The sequence below is a fragment of the Eurosta solidaginis genome, chromosome 4 (assembly GCF_040869045.1).
Source record: "Eurosta solidaginis isolate ZX-2024a chromosome 4, ASM4086904v1, whole genome shotgun sequence".
NCBI lineage: Eukaryota > Metazoa > Arthropoda > Insecta > Diptera > Tephritidae > Eurosta > Eurosta solidaginis.
Genome location: NC_090322.1, coordinates 243,940,213 through 243,967,086, shown reverse-complemented (window position 1 = coordinate 243,967,086; position 26,874 = coordinate 243,940,213). Strand labels below are relative to the sequence as shown.

The window sequence follows — 26,874 nt, the reverse complement described above, 5'->3', positions numbered from 1 at the left end:
TGCACATCCCACCTGTAGACCTGGTAGCAAAGAACAAATCGTTAACGACCGCAACCAGGCTCGGTGCTTCGGGGCAGCTTGAGCGCCGACCATATGGCCACAGTAGTATAGCGTCATCAATCACAAGACGAACAGACTACATGATTCCCTATCTGCGCTTCGAGGGCGATCTTAAGGCCACAATAGAGGTGGACGGTTGGCGCAAAGGTGCGCAAATGGCGGACGAGGCGATACATGTGTACACCGATGGTTCCAAATTAGTGGAAGGAGTAGGGTCTGCGGTATACTGCGCTGATCCGGAAATAAGCAGATCCTACAGGCTGCCGGATTACTGTAGCGTTTTCCAAGCGGAAATATTAGCCGTAACCAAAGCAGTAGAAACCCTGGAGGAGAATAGCTTAAGCTGCAACCGTGTTAACTTTTATATTGACAGTAAAGCAGCAATTAAGGCAATAATCTCGCATAGCACAGCATCTGAATGCGTGTTAGAGTGTAAGCAGTCTCTGGAGAGAATCGGGACAGGGAGAAGCATACATCTATATTGGGTCCCAGGGCATATGGGAATAGATGGGAATGAAAAAGCGGACGAATTAGCTAAAAAGGGCGCATCCCTTGAAGCTTGCTCCGTAGATGTCCCAATTATATTGGGCGAGATTAAGCGAAGGCGAGAGGTGCACATGATCGACCAAGTGGGAAAGGCGTGGGTTCAAGCGCGGGGCTGTAAAGTGTCGAAGATTATGTGTAGGTCTTACAACCTTAGACTAACACAGTTGCTTCTATCATTAAAAAGAGAGGACTGTAGACTCATGACGGGTATTCTGACTGGACACTGCCTTCTGGCGTCACATGCCTTTAAATTAGGCTTGGTCAGTGATAGCAGATGAAGGAAGTGCGGGTTGGAGGAGGAAACGATCGAGTGGTCGTGCCCTGCACTTGCCAGGCTAAGACTCCAGCTATTAGGAGTGATACAGCTGTCAGATTTAGAAGCAGCAAGTGGCTTAAGTCCTAGGAAGCTTCTAGTATTTGCCAAGAGGACGGAGTTATTTTATAACATTGGTCCTGGTTTTTCAATTTGGTCGTTAAAACAAACTTCTGGTAACACTACGGACTTAATCAGTCTATGTGAGGTCCTCATAGACCGGCCAGTTGAACCTACCTACCTGCCTCATTTTAAGAGCTAGAGGCTTCAAATTTCGGTGGTATATATAGTACATATATATCTCATACAACCGATTGCTTAGATAAGAAACTTTTCGCAACTTCTGCCCCATTTTAACAGGTAGAAGCTTCAAATTTCCTCAATTGCTTACGTATATAGCATATATTGTTGTCTGAAAAAATCATAGAGATCGGTGGTATATATGTTATATACCCCATATAAGCTGTAATTTTTGCCCATTTTTTAAGACTAGAAGCTTCAAATTTCATCACATTTCATCAAATACTTACGTTTACGTCATATATTGTTGAAATACGTGATTCGTAGTCATAGTTTTTAGGTGCAGACCAGAAAAAAGGCGAAACTTTGCATCCTCACACAAAGTACATACCTATTTTTATACTCAGCATGCTTTGTACACAGAGTATATTAACTTTGACTTTCATATATCAAAATCATCAGTATCGAAAAAAAATTTGATTGAGCCATGTCCGTCCGTCCGTCCGTCCAACCGTTAACACAATAACTTGAGTAAATATTGAGATATCTTCACCAAATTTAGTACACGAGCTTATCTGGACCCAGAATAGATTGGTATTGAAAATGAGCGAAATCAGATGATAACCACGCCCACTTTTTATATATATAACATGTTAAAAAACACAAAAAAACATGATTATTTAGTAAATAATATACCTAGAATGTTGAAATATGACATGTGGACTGATATAGACTATTGATAGAATTCGAAAAAAATGTTTTAAAATGGGCGTGGCACCGCCCACTTGTGATAAAATGAATTTTACAAATATTATTAATCAAAAATCGTTAAACCTATCGTAACAAAATTCGGCAGAGAGGTTCCCTTTACTAGAGGGAATGCTTTGAGGAAAAATTAACTAAAACGGTTAAGGACCACGCCCACTTTTATATAAAAGAATTTTAAAAGGGTTGTGAACGAATAAAATAAGTTATATCTTTGCCAAAAAGAGCTTTATATCAATGGTATTTCATTTCCCAAGTGGATTTATAACAATAAATAGGTAAAACTTCAAATTTAAAAAAATGGGCGTGGCACCGCCCCTTTTATGATTAAGCAATTTTCTATGTTTCGGGAGCCATAACTAAGAAAAATTAACGGATCATAATAAAATTGGGTACACAAATTTTCCTTATAACAGACAATATTTCTAGTAAAAATGGACGGGATCGGTTAAAGACCTCGGCAACTTATAAAACAAGTTTAGACAGTTCGTAGGCTTGAATAATTAGCAAAATATAGTTTTGAATCAATGATATTTCACTTATCAAATTTTATTGTAAGAGGAAATGGGGAGACATTTTATTAAACGGGCGGTGTCACCTGTTATGTAGAAAAGTAATTTATCTGAAATGAAATGTACAATTGAAGCTCACGCTGAGTATATAATGTGCGGTTACACACGAACTTAGACACCTTTACTTGTCTTATTTTATATTTATCTTAAAAATCGTGTACATCTGTTCACTACATATTTCTTATTTTATACATCCGATTATTTGGAGATTATGAACGGGATAAGATTATTGTTCAGTCCCATTCATGAAAGGTATGAAATCTTCGGCACAGCCGAAGACAGTCCCGTCTTTACTTGTTCATTATTGCAAATTAAAATTAGCAAGTCAGCCTGTCAACACTGAGCTGTGAGATATACGCTTGAGCTAGAGCTTTTGTCACCGTTTTGCATATACGTATATACATATATACGTGGTCTCTTCTGCAAATTAAGTAACTTTGCAAGAATGCTTCGCCAAATTTGAAACAACGCGCTTATAAATTTGGAGTTTTTCCATTTGGTCTGAGATTGTGTTATTTTTATCATTGAAGGCAACGGTACATATGGACATTTTTCAATCAATATGTATGTGTGACTAATTCTACTTTCGATATTTTGATAAGTAGAGCTCAGGATAATCGAATATTTAAATAACCAATTAGTCGATTAGCAAAACTTGTTTAGTAAAATAACTCATTGATAAGTTGTTTGCATTCGACAGGCTCGCCTATTCGAATAGTTTTTTTTTTTTTTTTTGTAATTTTTAATGAGTTCTGTGATTCGTTAAGACGTTGTTGGAGTTATTGAAAGTCGTCTGCAGCTCACACATTTTGCACATTACTTCTTTGGCCTCCACAGGAAATATACAGAAAAGAAATTTCATACCCACCTGATTTCGCAACAAACAATTTCATTTTAATTAATGACAAAAAATTGATTTTATGAAACCGTCGGTATTCCAATAATGGCAGTTCGGCGATTGCATGCTATGTTGAAATCGAATACCAGCTAGTCGATTTTTAATCAATGCAAAAGTTGCTACAAAATTTATAAATGGGCTCTGCCCATGCGACTTCCTGCAATGTGGGAAGCATAACCTTGAAGAAAAGTTGACGTAACGCGACCAAATTTTTTACACAAATTTTCCTTATAATAAAATATATTTCTAGTAATAATCGACAATGTCAGCTAATTACCACGCTCCGTTTTGATAACGTTTTTTGACTTGGGGTACAATTCGTAGAGCTCGTGATATTTGAATGATCGAATAATTCGAATGCTCTCATTAATACTAGATTCTCAGAATTCGATTAGTTTAAATCGAAAAATTGTACTGCGTCGATTATTCGAATAATTGCTGGTTGGCGATAGCATGCAATCGATTATTCGAATGCTGAAATATGCATAAATAGTTAATCTTTACGCATGAAATCTGAATATTTCTCATTTTAAACCAATCTCCAGGCTCCTGCTCTGAATAATGACGAGATTATAAAGTAGAGCCATTGCATAAAAAGTGATAGTATTTCTCTCGTGGTGCTATGAGCTACGTCGTCTTTTTAGAGCGTAGCTAGTAGGAAAATAATTACTACGAACGATATGTAGCAGAGCGCTAGGGTAAGTACGGCGTTTCCCGCCTTGGTCATTTCGAGATCATTTCGGTCACTTTCGGAAGGTTTTAGAGACAATTTCTTTGTCACTTCGGTATAGTTTTAAGGAACATTCGGGGTCATGCCAGAATGGTAGTAGGGAGTATTGGGATCAATTGGGGACAATTTCCTCGATCTTTCGGGATCATTTCGAGGTCAATTTTTGATAATTTCCTGATTATCTTGGGAATATATCGGAGGTATGCCGGGGTCATTTAGGAATAACTTCGGGGTAGCTTCGGGATGGTTTTGGAGACTATATCTGGCTAATTTGGGGATCAATTTGCGGCTATTTCGGGACATTAAGGAACAATTTCGGGGCATTAAGGAACTATTTCGTGGTTCTTTCGGTGTCACTTTTAGATCGATTTTTGGTCATTTCCAAATGACCTTTGCGACTAGTTCGGGGCTCTCCCGGGGTTATTTAGGATCAATTCTAGGTAGTTCGGTATGGTTTTGAAGAGTAATTCGAGGTCGTTTCCGTGGTCATTTCGGGATCAATTTGTTGTCACTTCATGATGAAAAAATATAAATATAAATAATGACGAACATATCTGATATTTAGTGGTAATAAAATCTAGTCCCTTAATATGTAAAATAAACCTTTTTCGAGAAAATGCTGTTGAAAGCTCTCATTATCACTCATCACATCTCGGTCGACTTCGAGCTTACTTTCCATATCAGAAAGATCAAGTTGGAAAAGTACGAACATCTCCTTTATTATTAAAAATAAAGATATTTGCGATGACCACAAATAGGCTTCCAAAGTGTTTTATAAATGTCCATTTATGACCCTTTTTTTGATTTCCTTACCAAAATATTTATTTTTCCCGGATTAATTTGTTCTTACTAATGTTTTTCTTACCGGAAGCGGAAAATTCGAAAAATTTTACTTGTCGACATCATTTTTGACCATATCATTCCAAGATTTCAATATCTACTAATCGATCAAATTGACAAAGAAGAAACATAAGGCACATGTCGTATACGTAACTTTTTTGCATGAACAGTTCATACGAAATCGAATTTCGATTTTGAAAATCGAATAATCGTTCAGTTGCGGCTATTCGAATAATCTAAATAAATGCATTATTCGAATAGTGAAATTCGATTAATAGACTTACAAAAATCTGGAATTGAATATTTTTAAGAACCTTAATAATTCGTTCAAAGTAGTAAACAGTCTATCTGGTCACATTCATATTTTATATACGTTTTCCGAAAATCGGCACCCTTTATTCGTTCTGTATATGAATAGGCGGCCACCGTGGTGTGATGGTAGCGTGCTCCGCCTACCACACCGTATGCCCTGGGTTCGCACCCCGGGCAAAGCAACATCAAAATTTTAGAAATAAGGCTTTTAAATTAGAAGAAAATTTTTCTAAGCGGGGTCGCCCCTCGGCAGTGTTTGGCAAGTGCTCCGGGTGTATTTCTGCCATGAAAAGCTCTCAGTGAAAACTCATCTGCCTTGCAGATGCCGTTCGGAGTCGGCATAAAACATGTAGGTCCCGCCCGGCCAATTTGTAGGGAAAATCAAGAGGAGCACGACGCAAATTGGCAGAGAAGCTCGGCCTTAGATCTCTTCGGAGGTTATCGCGCCTTACATTTATTTATTTTTTTTTTTATATGAATATATCGCAAAAAAAAAAAAAAACAAAGTAAGAATGGATTCAGATATCACACATTACGCTATTACCATCTATGTAGAAAACATAGGAAAAGGCCCAATTTATCTGCTTTTACAGAGTGACAAAAATTATCTATTATATTTTTTGAGCACCTAATGTAAATGTTCCAATATACATCGTGATACCATTTAAGGAACAGCCTCAAAACATGCAAAGGGACCCTCGTAAGTAGCGCCAGTTGTTGAAAGATTTTATTATTTCATTATATTTGCTTAGTTAAATTGAAACGTGGGTAAGCTAATATTTGTACTAAAACAGAGTAAAGACCAGTTAGAAGTAATCTCTCTTTCGGCCGCCAGACAAAAACCAAGCTCTCAGAAATTTCTTTCAAATTAAACTTCTTTGTTATAATACATATTTACGTATGTATATACATTAAGGTGGGTCGATTTGTATGGACGATACTTAACCGATATCGCGCCATCAATTTTTCGTTAGGATTTGGGCTCAGGAAAAAAAAGTTCCACTACGCATACCCAAAAAAATAATTTTCGAGCCTGCGAAATTTCATTTTTTTGCCTTTTTTCGACTTTGATTTTTAAGGTTTTTTTCATGACCTACTAAAAAATGTTTCATATGTATACCCTGTCCGACCCAAAAATGTTGTCGATAACAGTGTTTTGAATCAAATGAAAATTTTGTTAGTAGGTCACATATATGTAATACTCCTATATTGCTACAAAATGCTAGGTACATTCCCAAACATCAGAGTGCCGATATATTGCTGTTTAAACGTTTTTGTTTTTGTATTCAATTCTTGTCACACTTATGCTGCTCCAATCACAAAAATTGTAAAGGCTGTCTTGTTTTGATTTCGAATTAAAAACACATTGCGAGCATTTTCTATTAGCAATATAGGAGCATTACATAGATACATATATGGTAGGTCATAAAAAAACCTTAAAAATCGAAGTCGAAAAAAGTAAAAAAAATGAAATTTCGCAGACTCGAAAATTATTTTTTTTGGATATGCGTAGTGGAACTTTTTTTTCCTGAGCCCAAATCCTATCGAAAAATCGATGGCGCGATATCGGTTAATAAATCGATCCAGTCTATTATACATACATATGTACATATATAACCTATCGATTGGTACAGACGCTTCACCCACCCTTGTCATAGATATTTTGCTTTTATGGGTTAGGAGGGTTCCAGAAGTTTGCTGTGTTCTCATGCCACATTTGATAAGATACCTAACTCAGAGATAAAAATATGTGTACGTATATTTTGAAAAGTGCTAAACGTGTTGATTGTGTTGATTTAAACCAGACATATACAATTTCATGCAGAAAATTTTGATCGAAACTACAAAAAATTTAAAATTCACTTAGCCAACAGAGCAGTAGGCACACGGTATACGAAACGCATTTAATTTATAATTACCATAAATTAAAAATTTTAAAGAACTAATAAATTTAGAAAAGCTCTCCAAGGAAAAAATAGAAATACTTGATTGTATGCGATTTTGAAATTTAAGTAAAAATTTAAGTAGAATAAAAATTTAATAAAAAATTGACAATGAGCGTCATACACGAAATGCCAATTGGTGATCTCAACGGCAACGAAGCCAAAACTCTTGCCAATGTATTGTCTAAAACGAGTCTTACTAATGCCAGCAGTATTTCCAGCACTAGCAACAACACTAAAATCATCATCAAAACCAGCACCAGTAGCAGTGAGACAAACATACCGAAGACTCAAGATACGGAAGAGAATAATAAACCGGCAGCAGCAGCAACAACCAACGGTGGTAGGACGGTAAAGAGCCAAGCAGCGGAAAATAATAGCCAAAGCTTTAATGATAGTCCAAAAGCTAGTACCAGCACCACCAGTTCGAGCAAATATGGTGCAACAACAACCACAACACTGGCTATCAACCCAAACAATTTGCGCACTGACTTCAATGAGGATTTGAAAATTATTGGACACATCAAGAATATTGAAAAGATCAATGAAAAGCGTCGACTTTTTCTTAACAATACGATCAGCGAGCATACGATCGATGAAAAGCGCGAAACTGAAAAGAAGACTCAAACAATCAATGGCGCTGAGACTGTTGTCAGCGAAAGTCGTAGTCATACGCGTGAAGAGCAAAAGCATGTGGAGCAGGGTGGTGATGGTGATATCAAGGAAAAACAAAAAATTGTCAATGATATTAATAGCGACGACATCACTAAAACGGCCACAACAAAATTTGTAACACTGCCACGTATGCCTGGCTCACCACCACCGAAACCACCTATGTTGAGTCGCACACGTAGCATTGGTATTGGTGATCAACAAAAATCATATTCTGCAACAGCTATGCCCACTTCTCCAGTAGCTGTTAGAGAAACAAATGCTGGTGAAGTAGTTAAAACAACAGTTATTACTACCGGCGCCCCACTCGCTATACCCACCCCAACGTCCACACCAACCCCAACACCCACTACACCTTTAGCCGATGCTGGTGTGGCCGCTGGTATTACGAGTACAATACCGAAAATCCTGTCTGGCACCACTTTGATTAAGACCTCTATACTGCCGGAACCAGCTAAGGTGGCCACTGTACAACTAAGGGATGATTCTCATCCGACACTGCGTCGTGTAATGGAACGTCCAGTTTCTTTATCCCCAGCCGCTCCCAAACAAATATCGATTAATCATTATGAACGCCTGATTGAGGAACTAAAATGTCCGGGTTGCGCTTATCCAATGAAATCACCAATTCTGCTTTGTAAAACTGGTCATAGTATTTGTCAGCAGTGCACAAGGGTGCTTCTACTTTGTCCGTTGTGTAAGGTAAGTCGATGAAAGTTTGTTTTATTTTACAGAAATAGTACGCTTGCATATAAATATCAAGTAATAGTGTTTCAAATACATTTCTTGTTTTTGTTTATTTTAATTTATTATCTGTAATGTCGTTTGTGCCGGTAAGAATTATATTGTCAATATGTATTTTAAACCTGTAACTTTTGTTACCGTAATTAATTTAGTTTGACTTCAAAACCTTTTACGGCGAAGAGATTTGCAGCGTAGTAAGTGTAGTAGCCGGTATTATTTTCTAAATTACCTCTGAATACATCTTTTTTTTTGAATTCAAAAATTTCCATTTGATATTTGAAAAATTTGGAGTTCAGGAAATTAATATTTAAGTCGTTCATCCTTTTTAGCTAGTTCATCTGCTTTTTCATTTCTATTCCCATATGCCCTGGGACCCAATATAGATGTATGCTTCTGCCTGTCCCGATTCTTTCCACAGACTGTTTACACTCTAACACACTTTAAGATGCTGTGCTATGCCTAAGGACTTAAGACTCATAAGTCTTTCATCGTTTGTCGAATATTCTTTTTACAATAGCCTCTTAACCATTGCTGCCCGATGTGAAGTAGTTCACTGGGTGAAAACAATCCTTCAGAGCCAACAGTTGAATCCCTGAGTGATCTTTACTACTCGAACAAAAATCTCAAGCTCTAACTTAAAAGTTAGATTGAGGAGAAACTCCGAGTGTATTTCTGCCATGAAAAGCTACTCAGCCTTGCTGATGCCGTTCGGAGCCGGCGTAAAACATTTAGGTCCCGTCCCGCCAATTTGTAGGAAAAATTAGTTGAAAAGAGCACGACGCGAATTGGAAGAGAAACTCGGTCCAGCCATAAGGAGAGTTTTAGCTCCGTAGCTTAAGTACTTTTTGTACGCCGGTACCTCTACTAACTGCGTATTACAGCTTGGCCCTATAGGCAGAGTCATTTTCACTGAGGCGGCGCGATATTCCTCATGGTACCACAATATAATGTCCGCAGTAGCAGTCCATATTGAGCGTGAAGTATGCCAAAACTTAATACCTAAGTTCATTAGTCACCAAATCACAGAGAGGGTAAAATTGCTCAAGGTTATTGAAAATCATTGATATTATCAATTATCTGCATCGATTAAAATAGCCTGTTATCTATGACGTAAGCAAATCCACTTCAGATAGTCCCTTTTATATTTCAAATACTGCATAGTAAATATATTTTTATTTTATTTTATAAGCTTTATTCACTTTAATTTATATCTCCGCTCTTTCCATCTCTATAGGAACCCTTCACCAACATACGCTCCCTTACCGTCGAAGCTCTATGCTCCAAAGCGCATTTCCGTTGCTCCAACGCGCCTGGTGGTTGTACAGTACGTCTGCAAATTGATCTGCTGAGTTGGCACGAAAAGCAATGCATTTATAAACCGATGAAATGTTTTATGGGACGTGTGTGGGGTGATTGTGATTGGTCTGGACGAGAAGCTCACTGGAAGGATCATTTGGAGAAGGATCATGCCGATAAGGTTTTCCACACGCCAATAACTGATATGGTTTGGAACATGGGCGTTAAGCAGAAGCCACTTACGGGTTATTATGTGTTCATTGTGTTCGATGAAATGTTCAATTTCTATGAAGTTTACGATAAGGAACGCATTCTATTCACAATGGCTTGCACGTCCTCAGTGCGGGAGAAGAAACATAATTATGCCTTTGAGGTGACCATTGTACATCAGGAAAATGAAGCTATTTCGATAACACAAAAATATCCAGTGCACAGTGAATACGATAATGATATATTGGCCGAGGGTACTTGCATTAGTATGCCATTGACAGATCTGGCAAAATTTATCGATGAAGATAGGGTGAGTAATATTTACCTATACTTGTCTACGAGACTGATTTTCTTACATAGGTTAGGTTGGACGAAGTTGAATAGAAACTCACTAAATTATTCACGGAGAGAGTTCTCGCGGGAGGATCCTTTCGGGCCGTATCACATTCGGGTGTGGCCCGTTCAGGTAGAATCATCATCATAATTAAATGGCACTTAGTTGCCTAAGCGCTTTTGGCCGTTACGTAACAAGTCACACCAGCTATCCCTGTTTCGCGACAATTGAGGCCAATTGGGAGCACCAAGGAAGGTCAAGTCTGGAGGTCTCCCACTTCCTGTGCTTCCAAACTGCGGTGTCTACTGAACAACTTTTTGGCCAAAACGTCTTCGTCCATTCGCATAAAATGACCTAGGCAACGAAGCCTTTCGGTTTTTATTCTCTGCACTATAGTAAAGCTCAACAGCTCATCATTATAGCTCCTTCAACACTCGCAGTGGGCATACGAACAGGATCTTAAATCTTCCGCAAAACTTTTCTCTTGAATACTCCAAGAGCCATCTTCTCTCGACACAGTCCAAGATTCCAACCCATACATTAGGACAGGTATGATGAGCGACTTATAAAGCGTGATTTTTATATGTCGGGAGAGGACTTTTCACAGCGCTTTTGTTAAGGCCAATAATATCATTATCATCAGCATACGCCAGCAATTGTACGCTCTTATGACAGATTGTTTCACGCTATATTTTTGTTTATTTATTTAATTCATTCAGTCTAAAAGTACACGCTTTCTTACAGACTGGTTAAAAATATTATATAAGCTGTTATTAAAATTAAGAACATTACTGAATCGATTTACTGCTAGAACTATTTTCTCCGCCATTTTGTTAGAAAAATCGCACGAAAGGAAGTCACCTTGTCTGAACCTCATTTGTGTTCCAATAACTCGGAGAGGTTCTTCCCAATCCTAGAGGAGCTGGTGGTGTGGCTCAACGTCATTTGGCCTTATTGGCTTTGCAGAGAACTTAAACTCACACATAGCAGCATATAAGCAACTTCTTTTTGCGCTGTCAAGGCTGCTTTGAAGTCAACAAAAAGATGGTGTGTCGATTCTCTTAACGTGAGTCTTCCTCAGGATCTCGTGCATCGTGAAGATCTGCTCGATAGTAGATTTACCGGGTCTGAAGCCACACTGATAAGGTCCAATCAGTTCGTTAGCTATGGGCTTCAGTCTTTTGCACAGTACGCTAGATTGAACCTTACATGTGAAATTAAGCAGGCGATTTCGCGGTAATTGACGCGGTTCGGGGGATCGCCTTTCCTGTGGATTGGGCAGAGCACACTTAAATTCTAATCTGGAGGTGTGGGCTTATCCGATATATTTTGCACATGAGTTGATGAGTGCTCTTTACCAACTCTTCGCCTCCGTAAGTGAACAGCTCGGCCAGTATTCCGTCATTACTTGGCACCTTGTAATTATTTGGCCGCGACATTGCCATTCACACTTCGTCATAGTCAGGTGCTGGAATGTGTTTTCCATCAGCGGCGATTGGGGTATCGGGTTCGTCTTCCACCTCTCTAGCTAGCAATGAAAAGAAGTGTTGCATCCACAACTTAAGCATATTATACGTCAGTTACCGATCATTCCTGCAGGAATGCGCCGGTGTTGAAAGCTTCCTTCATCCGCCGGAGTTTTTGGAAAAATTTTGGTGCAATATTCTTTTCAGTTCTGCCGCGTTTTTTTTTTTTAATAGGCGTCTCTCTCCGCCTCACGATACCGCTCCAATGTAGCGAGCATTGCCGTTCCCGTACCAGTACTAGGAAACCTATGATGTAAGCAGTGGTGGTACGTAATGAAAGAGAATAATGCTGTTGTTGTTGTTGTTGTAGCAATGCTCGCCCCACCTAATAGCCGCGACCGATCACAAATTGTCATCAATATCTTCTAACGGGAGTCCAAGGAAACTTGCCGTTATAACAGGGGTGGACCATAAGGAAAGGGGTCCAGAACGAAGTTGAGCAAGAGTGACACGCGTTTCCCTGGGGAGTATGCGTTCCTCTTCCGCGAGTTCTGGATATTTTTCTTCAAGTACTGGATTCACCGGGCAATTCCCGACATAAAGGTCCGACGCCTGTCTATGGAGTTCACCAAGGACCTGCTTGTGCTTTTTCGCTTCATACGGCTGTCTTCTCAGGTGCCGTATTTCAGCATCTCATTTCTCTCCCTGATGGGGAGTATTCTCGCCTCATTATGCAGATGGTGTTCTGGGGACATAAGAAGACAGCCCGTGGCGATTCTGAGAGCAGTATTTTGGCAGGCCTGTAGTTTCTTCCAGTGGGTAGTTTTTAGGCTTGGCGACCATATGGGTGACGCGTAGCACGTAATCGGCTGGCTAATTGGTTTGTATGTGGTCATGAGCGTTTCTTTATCTTTTCCCCAGGTACTGCCAGCAAGGGATTTGAGGATTTTATTACGGCTCTGAATTCTCGGAACAATTGCGGTTGCGTGCGCACCAAAATGTAGATCCTGATCAAACGTCACACCCAAGATTTTGGGGTCTAGGACAGTCGGTAGCGTAGTGCCATCGACGTGGATGTTCAATATGGTCGACATTTGGGGCGTCCATGTTGTAAATAAGGTCGCGGAAGATTTAGTCGGTGACAATGCCAGGTTTCGCGAGGCGAAAAATCTGGAGAGATCAGGGAGATAGCCGTTTATTTTATTGCATAGCTCATCGATCTCTGGGCCTGGGCCTGTGGCCATTATTGTGCAGTCATCGGCGTAGGAAACGATTGTGACTCTTCCGGTGGTGAAGGTAGCTTAGATATGTAGAAATTAAACAAAAGTGGGGATAGGACACCACCCTGTGGCACCCCTTGTTTAATTCTCCTTGGTTTTGATGTTTCGTTTCTGAATTGCACCGATGCCTGCCGACCACCCAGATAATTTGCGGTCCACCTTTTAAGACATGGGGGAAGGGTAGACCCTTCCAGGTCGTGCAGTAACGAGCCATGGATGACCGTATCAAAGGCTTTTGATAGGTCTAGCGCTACGAGTACTGTTCTATGGTGGGGGTATTGATTCAAACCGCAATTTATTTGGGTGCCAATGACATTTAGCGCGGAGGTAGCGCTATGGAGTTTTCTGAAGCCATGCCGATGAGGGGCTAGCTGCAAATGTGCTTGAAAATAAGGGAGCAAAATGTCTTCAAGCGTCTTTGCCACTGGCGATAGGAGAGATATCGGACGATATGACTCACCTACGTTAGCTGGTTTCCCAGGCTTTAGTAGCGGGACCACCTTGGCCATTTTCCATTTCTCGGGTGTGACAAAGATGGAAAGAGACAGGTTGAAGACATGCGCTAAATATTTGAAACCCTCTTTCCCTAGGTTTTTAAGCATCGGCATGGCTATGCCGTCTGGGCCCACTGCTTTGGAAGGGTTAGCGCGACCATTGGCGAGAATAATGCTCCCATTGTTCGGTCACATCATCAGGTCGAAGATTACTCTCAGTGAGCAGGTATGAGGCGAGTGAAATAAACGGGTGCTCTGTGTTATGCGAACAGCTTTTCAACAGCAAAATTTCCTTGTGTCACTGTCGAAGTACCTGATCTTGCTTGTTTTTCATCGAACTTTTTTGATCTAAGGGTACATGGATACAAGTGAACTAAAGATAGAGAATTTCGCTGTAGACATCCCTCTTGGAGGGTAGCAAGAACCTTCTGACCACAGGCGATTTGCAGAAATTATTCGGACCCGCAAGGCTTATCTATCAATGGGGATTGTTCTGTTGGGTAACTGCACTTGCCGTATGTTTCATTATACTGGAAACCTAAGCACATATATGTGCTAATTGAGTTGGCCTCTAATTCCAACGTAATATCCGATAAGAGTATAATACTGGTATAACAAGACCACAAGAATTAGTACGGTTACTGAAAAATTTGGAGTCCGAAGTAGAACTTGCGAATATATCTTTAAAATTAAATATTTGGCATCCGAAGTAGAACTAGCGAATATATTGTGACGAATATTAGCATCACTAAACTGATACTAAGCAGCTACTCGTATGTACGTAAACAAATCAATCACAACACATGTAATCATCAGCCGAAGTAGTACTCACATATACACACGCATATAGCTACAAACTACAAATATACATATATATGGCTGGTAACCAAGCGTGAAGTTCACGAAATTACTAAACCTTTGGAGAAATGGGTGAACGAGGAACTCGAGAGTATAAGAGCACCGCAAGCTGAGGCATGACTAAGCAGTTTGATTTAAACACGCAATTAGTTTTGAAGTAAGATTTATTATGAAGTACTATCAAAGTAATCTAATAAAGACCATTTTGCGCTATTGATTAATGGAGTTATTTATTCAACAGTTTAGCGATTCGAACGTTAGTAGAAGGTTTGGAATAAGCGGAATTTCACTAAATTCGTTACAATATCTTTAAAATCAAATCTTGTCATGAGTTTCTCATTTCGCGATTGTTCCTTTTTTCATTCACTCACTCCTTAACACACTTTCGTAACAAATATCACAACCCTCTAATTCTTGATTTTCTTATGTTTTCCAGTTGCTGCATTACCGAGTACGCATTGTGGAAATCAAGACACCACTTAAAGTGAAAACTTCTCAACGAAGCAGCCCGACCAGAAGTGTACATCCCACGGACTTTCAGCAAACACAAATTGAGGGCGTTAACTTGAAGAGCGTTCCAGCGGAAGTGATTGTCACGCGAAAGCTTAAAGATATACCGTACGTGGACAATTCCAGTGCTGACGTTACACCACGCAGTGGTGGTGCACAATCAGCGGAAGGCGTGAGTGAGGCAGAAGGTGAGCGTGTCAAAGTGAAAAACATTTACAATGGCAAATTTTCCAGTAATGATAGCGGTTCAGAGAGTGATCCAGAATTTGAAGCGTTCATAGCCAAGAAATGGGGAACTCCACAATTACATTTTAATCGGAAGTTTTTGAAGAACACATCCAACGAAAGTAATTCAGCAGATGATGTAGATAGTTCGCGAAGGCTCGATGACAAAATTTCAGTGACCAGTACAAGTACGAGCTATAAGAAACGTGTGACGAACTCGTTGCGCAAAAGCTTCCGGAGCTTTAAGGCACCGCAATTATTTAATAGTAATAAAAAGGGCTCCATCGAGATCACAGACAGCAAGTAGAGTAGAGTATGAGATGTGAAAAGTAAACTTGTGTAAACACTTAATATTGGATTTCTTTCAGAGTTTTTCAATACCTTCGTAGATGTGTTACATAACTCATGGATTGATTGATTCGTTCATTGATGCCAATCGTAATTTACATTCTCCATCTTTTTTTGTTCATATCTTTTTTTCGTTCTTTTTGCACCAAAGAAGAAGGGTTCATCATTCAAAAATCTTATGAATAGTACTTAGTTCCCAATTGAGCGGTACATATGTGTATGTATGTGTGCATTTGATGTAAAAATTCAGAAGAAAAATATCGTAAAATGATTGTAACTATCTTATTTAGCTGACTATATATAATACTCCAAATATTGCTACAAAAGGCTAGGTACAGTCCCAAACAGAGTGCCGATATATTGCTGTTTAAACGTTTTTGTTTTTGTATACAATAATCGAATGCATGACAAATGGAGGTAGTTCCATTTAGTGTGACGTTTACCACTTGACTTTTGCGGGGACAATGACAATTTCCTCAGAAACAAGCTGCCAGATTGAAAAATGTTACGTATTTTTCTAATTTTGTTGGATTTCATATTAACAAATACGACTAAATTACTTTCATAATTATTTTAAATAAAAAAGAAAAAAAATGAGACCCGTGTCCGTACGTTTTCTCAGAACATTTTGACAAAACATAGATGTTTGTCAATTGCTTGCTCAAAGGAAGTCCTTATAAACCGACACCGCAATTTCTTGATAAATTGGCTACAACCACATTTTTTATTTTTTTATTTATTGTATAATTCAACCGTTGCGCTTTATGAGGGAATTGTTACAACTATTTTTTGGGAGAACATTACCCCGTAGCTCTGCAGGTTAGCCACTAGTTATGAGAGTGTTTCTGCCCGTTGTACCAAGGACCACCTTGGGGCAGCCCCGCCTATACACATTCTGTGCCCTTATGCATTGACATAGATGTGCAGACTTTGGAGGTACACTTTTTCTCAACACGCCTTGAGAAATATCCACTGTAGGGGCATTCTAGAAGAACAGGATTTTTCGTGTATTTTTTTTCTGCATAGGGGTCAAGCTGCCATAAATATATGAGTCCTTGACCAATGTATGAGTCATTATCCACTATTTTTTAATGAAATTACATGTTTTACTGTATTCTCATTCAATATATTTGCACATAAATCGTGCTAAAGCATATTATTATTATCTCAGATGACCATTGCGTTTTCATCCTAAAGGAAATTTCCATCTCGAAAAACCACAATTTCGCCTTAAACAGTAACGGTATGGCAACGCTTCTGGCAAAACAACAAACATTATGAAACTTCAAAAATCCCCAACTACGTCAAAAAATTTTGAGTGGAACTACCTTCCTTTTTGTATCATGATCGAATGTACCTAAATTTAATTTTTTTTCTTGTCACACATATGCTGCTACAATCACAAACATTTTATAGGCTATCTTCTTTTGATTTCGAATTCAAAACACATTGCGAGCATTTTCTATTATCAATATAAGAGTATTACATATTTGTTTAGCTGGCTCGAGGTCTGTGTTGTAAAATAAAACACCGTTCATGATTTTTTTCTTTTTTTTCAACCAATATATTTCGAATGCTCTGCGGCAATCGTCATCAGGGTTACAAAACTAATAAAAACAAAAAAAAAATCATTTATCGATAAGTCATATGAGACAGCTAGACCTTGGTGAACTCCAAGTAAGGGATCTGTACATGAGTATTAGACTGCTGGTCAGTTGACATAATCGAGCCAGTTAGGTGGATTATATTCAGGAGTGCAACTTCTTTGCTGGTACTGGTAAGTTGTATTCATATTCACGGCTTTCAGCAATAAACCACGGTCGGACTCTAAGAATAGACGGGCGATATCTACCCACTATATGTAAAGTATCCTTCCGTGTATAAGGCCAGACGACGAGCCGACAAACGAGCACCTAAATACAATATTGACTTGTCATACCACCATCACCATTACAGAGGTTAAATAAGCCACCCAAAAGCTAAACATGCGAAAGCAGTATGCCCCGACAATAATCCCAACTCATATGCTAACAACAATGAGCGACTCAGCTACTTAGCGCATGTTTTCAGTTTGTCCTTATCCTGAAAAATATAAGCTGACAAGGGGTGTCGCGCTGCTAAAGCCTTGAAAACCAGTTAATGCAGATTCATATCGCCCGATATTTCTCAAGTCGCCAGGAAACAGTCCTGCATCCTTTCTTCCTTCTTCTCGCTTTCAGATTCTTAAAAACGGAGGTCGAAACGTATCTCTTTATATCCCCTTTGATAATTATTGATAAAAAGTAGGTGGTGCGCCGTCTTGTAAAACGTTACCTTTTTAACACCTTTTTAACACCCTTATATTAGCTTTAATTGTATATATGATTGTTTGTGACTCTCTAGGCTAGGCGCGCAGAGGAGGGTTAGGCCTACATGTCTAGCAGCAATTATTGAAGACTCGCGCCAGTGGTTAATTAACTCGCTACAAAACGAGTTGTGCTTAATAACCTTTTTAAACTATATTTATTTTTGTTTTTGGGCAGAACACCCTTCTGAAAAATTAGAGAAACCACCACCAACCACCATTTTTGATACAAATTAGGTGGTGCATCGTCTTGTAAAACGTTGCCAAAGGTAAAGTATAGGACAGGGGTCGACTGCTAATACGCGTCCAAAAATATCGGGAGAGGTGTCAAAAGATTCCTATTGACCTCGACAAAAATAATCCGAAAGCGGAAAAGAAAAATTGTATCTCTGGTGGACCGGCCAGGGTAATTTTTTATAAGCGTCGCCGAAGGCCATTCCCGAAAAATGGAAAATGGCCAAGGTGGTCCTGCTACTAAAGACTGGGAAACCAGCTAACATAGGAGATTCATATCGCCCGATATCTCTCCTATGGCCAGTAGCTAAGACGTTTGAAGCCATTTTGCTCCCCTATTTCAAAGCAAATTTGCAGCTAGCCTGTCATCAGCATGGCTTTAGAAAACTTCATAGCACTACCACCGCGCTAAATGCCATTAGGACCCACATAAATTGCGGTTTAAATCAAAACCCCCACCATAGAACAGTACTCGTTGCGCTAGACCTATCAAAAGCTTTTGATACGGTCAACCATGGCACGTTACTGCAAGACCTGGAAGGGTCTACCCTTCCCCAAGTCTTAAAAGGTGGACCGCAAATTATCTGGGTGAACGGCAGGCATCGGTGCAATTTCGAAACGAAACATCTAAACCAAGGAGAGTTAAACAAGGGGTGCCACAGGGTGTTGTCCTATCCCCACTTTTGTTTAACTTCTACATATCAAAGCTGTCTTCGCCACAGAAGGAGTTACTATCGTTTCCTACGCCGATGACTGCACAATAATGGCCACAGGCCCAGGCCCACAGATCGATGAACTATGCAACAATATAAACGGCTACCTCCCTGATCTCTCAAGTTTCTTCACCTCCCGAAACCTGACATCACCGACTAAATCATCGGCGACCTTATTTACAACATGGACGTCCCAAATGTCGACCATTTTGAACGTCCACGTCAATGACACTACGCTACCGACTGTCTTACACCCCAAAATCTTGAGTGTGAAGTTCGATCAGGATCTACATTTTGGTGAGCATGCAGCCGCAATTGTATCGAAAATCCAGAGCCGTAATAAAATCCTCAAATCTCTTGCTGGCAGTACTTGGGGAAAAGATAAAGAAACGCTCATTACCACTTACAAAGCAATTGGCCGGCCAATTGCATGCTACGCATCCCCGATATGGTCGCCAAGCCTAAAGATTACTCACTGAAAGAAGCTACAGGCCTGCCAAAATACTGCCCTAAGAACCGACAAGGGTTGTCGTCTTATGTCCCCAGAACACCATCTACATAATGAGGCGATAACACTCCCAATAAGGGAAATAAATGAAATACTAACCAAACAGTATCTGTTGAATACCCAGAAACCTGGGTATCCCAACAGACATCTGTTTGATGAGCAAACACCGCCCAGGGGCTTAAGGAGTCACCTCCGTAAGCACTATGAGTAAATACGGCACCTGAGAACACAGTCCTATGAAGCCAAAAAACATAAGCAGGTCCTTGGCGAACTCCATAAACAGGCGTCGGACCTCTATGTGAGGAATTGCCCGGTGAATCCAGTACACAAAGAGTAATACCCTAATCTTGCGGAAGAGGAACGCACACTCCCTATGGAAACGCGAGTCACTCTAGCCCAACTTCGATCTGGATACTGTAATACGTTTAACTCTTACCTATCCAGAATCAACCCCGACATACGATATATATGCCCTGCTTGCAATGTGTCCTCACATGACACCAAACATCTCTTCAATTGTAATGTGGACGCTCTAACACCTCTCTCATTATGGTCCACCCTTGTTGAAACAGCAGGTTTCCTCGGACTCCCGTTAGAGGACATTGATGACAATTTGTGATTGGTCAGACCTATTGGATGGGGCGAACCAGTGCTACAACAACAACAACAACAACAACAAGGCCGCCAAGCGTAAAGGCGTTCTGCGCAAAGCTAATGTGGATCCAACCTCCGGTTTCGCAGTGACCTGGGTCATTTTTTGGTATTCAACGAGCTGATTTTTTATTTTCCGCCTACGGATTATTAATACAGATGTCAAGACCGTTTGACACCTCTGCCGATTTCGGAGTAGCCTGTAACTATGAGTTTTAAAATGTACATTTTTCTTTCATACAAATTATATGAAGAAAAAGTGTACATTTTAAAATTCACAGTTACTGAATAGGGCCCCTGGTCATCTTTCGGTTTTATTAGAAGAAAAAAGCGTCGTGCCGTCATTCCGCACGCCATCTTGCCAATCTCTTTTCTTTTTCACATGCCAACCTAATAAACCGCACTGCGTTTTTTAGCGCACGCAAACAACCGGCGTTTTTTGCTCTAACCCAAATAAGCATGCGTTGCGACAATGTAAAGCATGTGTGCAAACGTCAAATCTAAATGTCACGCAGAACAAAAATTGGAAATCGAGTTAGGTTTTCACGCAACAAATTCAATTTGGGTTGCTCTCTTACAAGTTGTATGTGCATGAGACATTTTTGATAGAAAATGACTTGCGTGCGTTTATATTAAGTTGGCTTGTCACAAACAACTATCTGGTAAGGCAAACAAAGCTAATCACTCGGTCCATTCAGTGTTTCATCACTATCTCATTCCATTCCATCACAAAGTATCAGCTCACAAATCAACTGTAGAAGTTTGCGCATCGTGCATGTAAACAAAAGATCAGCTGTTTTTTATGGGCAATTTTACGTCTTTTCCTTTAGATCTTGTGTTTTTCTCTCATTGCGAATGATAACGAAGTGTGATATCTTCTGCGTAGACGTCAAAATTCCAAAATGATTGGATCACCTGATTTGTAATTGACTATCGCTGTCTCATTCTGTATCTCTTTCTATCACCCGCTGAAGATAGGCGCCGCCATATTGAACACGCTGTCAAAACCCCTGCAAGAAACGCTGAAAGTTTTACTAATACACTCACACTTGTAATTGACAATGCTGATCCTGCGATGACGTAAACATTGATACTAAAATTTATGTATGTTCTTTTGTTCGCTCGCACATGTCCGCATGTTCCCAACGACAGCCTATAATCATGAAAAAGGACTGAAACTGGGAAGGCTTCGGACACCTGGTACAGAACAAAAGAACATACAGCAGATACCGTAATGCATGTGAGACAGATACATAATTCTCAACGGAATTTTATGTATGCGAGAACAGATTATCAGATTTAATCATGTTGTCACTACTGACTGTCATATGACAATCAAATGATTATCACGGTTGTTTTGTTATTTTTTAAATTCCGCCATTTTCAACCGACGAAAACCATATAAAAAATAAGTTTAAAAAATGAAAAAGAGAGCATTTCAAAGCTCCATGCTAAAAGAAAAAAAAAATCGAAAATAATATTAAAAAATACCAAAAGCTGGCGGAATGTATGGGGCGCACTCAAAAAATTGATACACGAAAAATAATAGTGGTTAGTGGTGATTTATTTTTAAATGTGTTTCCGCATGAGGAAAGCGCTCTTCTGTTGTTTTGTTATTTTCTGAATTTAAATTGACCATTTTGAACTCGAATTCTTATAAAACTATTTATTTTAAACAAATAAGAAACACGTATGCTTTTATCACATACAAAATTAAAAACGTAATGAAATAAAGTAAATAAAAAGCAAAAAGCATTGTTTCATTTTTGACGGAATATGACAATGGTCATTTATGATAGTATAACAGTCAAACCTGATATCTACAGTAAACTATCATTTATGACACTTTTTGATAGTTAGAGTGTCAGCACTGATCCAGGAAAAGGAATGAGAGTGAGCAGTACGGCTATATACTTAATTAGTAGGCCATGTTGGTGTATAAGAAGGAGACAAAAACTCACACGTACACAGTTGTTTACATCACATTTGCGCAAGCCCCCTTAAGTTTGTGATAGAAAGTTTGTATGAGGCGCTGATCGTTAGGTTGACATTGCTGACAATCAGACGATAGTCATATGATAGTCAGTGTTCTTGTAGGGACGCTAAAAAGTAGCCATATTGAACATCCTGTCAGGCAGTTGACAGATAAGATATCACACTTAGTTATCATTCACAATTAGACCCGTTCTAAATATTCTCGCGGAATTTTGTTCTCGTGGATTTGTTTATTCCCGCGGAAAAATTTCTCCAATTCTTTTCTCTTAGGGAGAAGAATAATTGGGGAATAGGAATTTCGAAGTCAGCTGTTTTGTCAATTGAAATTTCGTTGCGCATTTCTTATTTTGTTTAAAAAATTTTAAAGTTTAATTATTGTTGCCAATTTGTTTGAAATTAAGAAATAAGGTATAAACAATGCACATTATTGCATTTCATGTGGTATTCACTGAAATGAGTAATGAATTGGTGCCGCAGCAACATCAACAGAGGAGCATAAGAAGAAGACCGGCGGGATAACACAAATCCGCCGGAGTTGCCTGCATTCATTCTGCAAAGCAATTTTCTGGCGGCCAAGTCGAGTTGAGTTCGCCTTACGCCATATGCCTAAATCTACTTAAGCCTTCTTAAAAAATCCTTGTGCAATTTCTGGATGGCTGCATCAAATATGCGAAGAGCTCTTCCGTTGCTTATGATATATTTTTCGACTTAAAATAAAGAATATTGTTGTTGTTGTTGTATTAACAGTGAGAATATTGTGGTAGAATGTAATTACATATTTTAGCACAAATTTGTACAAATAAGTGTTCTTTCTTAAAATAACCATTTACCTTTAACTATTTTGATACATTCCCTTTAATTTAACTAGTGAAAAAACTCCTCTGAAATGGTAGAGAAATCTCCCTCTCCCTCACATTCATAATACCTACTTTTCTCCCATAACCGGTTTCCGCTTTTTCGAACATTGTTCAGAATAGGAGGAAAGGGAGAAGTGAAAAAGCTCACAAGGAATTTTTATTTAGAATACGAGGAATGGGAGAAGGGAAAAAACTCGCACGGAATTTTCGTTTAGAATTGGGCTGAATTTTTTCTCTCTTTTTTTCATTCGCTGAAGCAGTCAACTGTGACGTCGTGCGCAGAACGAAGCAATTTTGAACTCATCAATGCGCAATCTTCTGTGTTTGATTTGTGGTATCAGCTAAAAACTTTCAATTTTTTTTATACACAACAAAACTCCTTTTCAGCTGTAAACTAATGATAGGCAAAAAAAGGTAAAATAGCTTTGAAGAAAATATCAACCGTAATCAAATAACTTCGCTCTCATAACAATGGGCGTGACCGTGCTGCTGCCATACCAAATACCAGAGGGCAAAACTGGCGCACAAGCCATCGACTACCTCAGCAAGCGTCTGTTGGCGTTGGGCGCTGTGCATACCGGTCAATTCCTGGTAGATTGTGAGACGTACACTTCCACTCCCCAACATGGTCCAACAAAAACTGTGCATGTTTTACACGATTCCGAGTACCCTGCTTCAACATTTTCCATATTAGATAATGGCGCCGGCAAGCAAATACCATTGGTCGCAGATAATCTTTTTGATTTGTTGATGCTTAAAATGACCACAGTTTATACATCAAAAAAGCAAACAAAAATCGAATCAAAGGGTGCACGCTTCGAATATGGCGATTTTCTTATCAAATTAGGTTCTGTCACAATGATGGAGAACTTTAAAGGTATACTAATTGAAATTGAATATCGTCCATGTGTTGTACTATCATTTTGTTGGGAAATGATACGGGAAATGTTACAAGGCTTTTTGGGTATGCAAATAGCTAAGGAATATCCTGCATACTTTACACAACAAATGATGAATCCTATGGGACAACAAACAATACATCCAAAACAAAATGATGTCTATGAACCAATTGATACGATTAACCAGTATTTAGACTGTTTCACCAATTATCGCAAACAAAATGTGATGCCAATGACAGGTGGAGGTGGCGCTGGCAATGCACATAATTCTGCAGGCGGTATGCAGGGGGCCAATCGAATGCGACTTTAATGATGGCAATGAAAAAACTGGGGAGTGGCAGAAAATAAGTTGTACGAATTGTATTTAAACTATTTATATTAAGCGCGTAAATTAAGTCGAAGTTGGTGCACGCTGTAAGAAGATGAACCCATTTCAAATATAACGGAAAGAGGAAAGGAGTAATTGTGACTACTAATTATATAAAAAAAAAAAAATTACTTAATTATAGCCTACATAAAAAATAGTTGAATTTTTATTTTCAAAGAACAATATTTCGCATTAAGGGTGTATGCTGTTCTAATGGTATTTCAAACAAACGTTCCCGGCCACTTGGATCCGAACACTGCAGCTCTTTGGTTTATTATTATTATTATTATCTACCGGACATAGTCCTCACAGATATGTAACAACTTAAACAAAAATTATCGAGATAGAAAAATATATGGTAACAATTTATAAATACAACGACATTATAACAAAAATTTTTGTAAAAAATTCGCTACGGCTTAAATAAAACTACATGTAAGAACATTTATATAGTACATTTATATGGTTTAAGGCCAAAAGAAGGAATAAGACAAAGAACCTGTTGCTTTTGAAGGCAACCATAACAAAGAGACTGCCCGCTGCATCTCTGGGAAAATCCCTGCCTTGGAAACTATAAAAAGCGCTGCATGATTGACTATACCTTTTACCGAAATATGCTGTTTTTGTATTAACGGTAAAGACACTCCCTTTTGAGGAAATACGACACCTGAGAACCCAGCCGTATGAAGCAAAAAAACACAAGCAGGTCCTTGGTGAACTCTACAAACAGGCGTCCGACCTTTATGTCAGGAATTGCTCGGTGAATCCAGTACTCAAAGAAAAGTACCCAAAACTTGTGGAAGGGGAACACATACTCCCCAGGGAAACGCGTGTCACTCTTGCTCAACTTCGTTCTGGATACTGTAACAGGTTAAACTCTTACCTATCCAGAATCAACCCCGACATACCAAATGTCTGCCCCGCTTGCAATGTGTCCCCAGATGACACCAACCATCTCTTTAATTGTAATGTGGAACCAACGCCTCTAACACCCCTTTCATTATGGTCCACCACTGTTGAAACAGCAAGTTTCCTTGGACTCCCGTTAGAGGATATTGATGACAATTTGTGATCGGTCGCGGCTGTTAGGTGGGGCGAAGCACTGCTACAACAACAGCAACAACACTCCCCAAAGGTTATTGCGGAGTGTTATCAATGTTGATAATCCTTCTAGGTCATGCCGGTCAAATTGTAATCAATATCCTCTAACGGGAGTCCAAGGAAACTTGCTGTTTCAACAGGGGTGGACCATAATGAGAGGGGTGTTAGAGGCGTTGGTTCCACATTACAATTGAAGAGATGTTTGGTGTCATGTGAGGACACATTGCAAGCAGGGCATATATATCGTATGTCGGGGTTGATTCTGGATAGGTAAGAATTAAACGTATTACAGTATCCAGATCGAAGTTGAGATAGAATGACTCGTGTTTCCCTGGGGAGTGTGTGTTCCTCTTCCGCAAGTTTTGAGTACTGGATTCACCGGGCAATTCCCGGCATAAAGATTCGACGCCTGTTTGTGTAGTTCACTGAGGACCTGCTTGTGTTTTTGGCTTCATACGGCTGAGATCTTAGGTGCCGTATTTCCTCATAATGCTTACGGAGATGACTCCTTAAGCCTCTAGGCGGTGTCGGCTCATCAATCAGATACCTGTTGGGATGCCCAGGTTTCTGGGTATTAAACAGGAACTGTTTGTTTAGCATCTCATTTCTCTCCCTGATGGGGAGTATTCGCGCCTCATTATGTAGATGGTGCTCTGGGGACATAAGAAGACAGCCCGTTGCGATTCTGAGAGCAGTATTTTGGCAGGCCTGTAGCTTCTTCCAGTGAGTAGTTTTAAGGCTTGCCGACCATATTGGGGACGCGTAGCATGCAATCGGCTGGCCAATTGCTTTGTACGTAGTAATGAGCGTTTCTTTATCTTTTCCCCAAGTACTGCCAGCAAGAGATTTGGGGATAAAAGACTTCTAACTACAGGCGGTATTACTACGGTTTTGTCAACAACTGGATGGTCAATCCGGTTAAAATGTTACTTGTTTACTTACTTACTTACTTGGTAGATTCTTACTTAATTGGCGCTTAACCGGTTAAACGGTTATGGTCGTCCTCCAAGGCGCGCCAGTTGCTCCTTCTCTCTGCCAGCCGGCGCCAATTGGTCAAACCAAGGGAGTTTAAATCGTTTTCCACCTGGTCCTTCCAACGGAGTGGGGGCCGCCCTTTACCTCTGCTTCCATAGGCGGTTTCTGATAGAAACACTTTCTTGGCCAGAGCGTCATCTTTCATTCGCATAACATGACCTAGCCAGCGCAGCCACTGCGTTTTAATTCGCTGGACTATATTGATGTCTGCGTATAGCTCATCGTTAAATGTTCTCGGTACTCGCCATCGCCAACGCGTCGAGGTCCATAAATCTTTCGACGAACTTTTCTCTCGAACACTCGCTGGTAGATTCATGACTAGGTATATTGGAATAATACTATATATGCATTCCGAGCTTAATGTTGGCTTATTTTTAATAAGGCGTCGGTCGATTTTTACTTATACCGGTTGTATTTAACATTTACTAGGATATCTCACGAAGGCTATGAACAAGTGCCATTGGTCCGGAGCTACACGGATAGTAGTAGTAGATAGTTTAAGTTGAAACGAGAG

The 26,874-nt window shown here is 39.5% G+C and overlaps 2 protein-coding genes across 3 annotated transcripts; both read left to right on the top strand.

Moving 5' to 3' along the window:
- The first annotated feature begins 7,028 nt into the window (after positions 1 to 7,028).
- LOC137251187 (uncharacterized) lies at positions 7,029 to 17,425 on the top strand. 2 transcript variants are annotated; one of them, XM_067785357.1, is made up of 4 exons: positions 7,029 to 8,593; positions 9,870 to 10,451; positions 15,010 to 15,611; positions 17,254 to 17,425. In XM_067785357.1, the coding sequence occupies exons 1-4, from the start codon at positions 7,331 to 7,333 to the stop codon at positions 17,324 to 17,326; spliced, it is 2,520 nt and encodes an 839-aa protein (XP_067641458.1). In that variant the 5' UTR covers positions 7,029 to 7,330; the 3' UTR covers positions 17,327 to 17,425. The 2 variants fall into 2 exon arrangements, with proteins under 2 accessions (XP_067641458.1, XP_067641459.1); XM_067785358.1 differs by lacking the exon at positions 17,254 to 17,425 and adding an exon at positions 15,677 to 17,243 and having other exon boundaries at positions 7,031 to 8,593; positions 15,010 to 15,621.
- On the top strand, positions 17,343 to 24,662 carry MED20 (Mediator complex subunit 20). Its single transcript, XM_067785361.1, has 2 exons — positions 17,343 to 17,433; positions 23,346 to 24,662. Exon 2 carries the CDS (start codon positions 23,430 to 23,432, stop codon positions 24,165 to 24,167), a length of 738 nt encoding a protein of 245 aa, XP_067641462.1. The 5' UTR covers positions 17,343 to 17,433; positions 23,346 to 23,429; the 3' UTR covers positions 24,168 to 24,662.
- Positions 24,663 to 26,874: the final 2,212 nt, after the last annotated feature.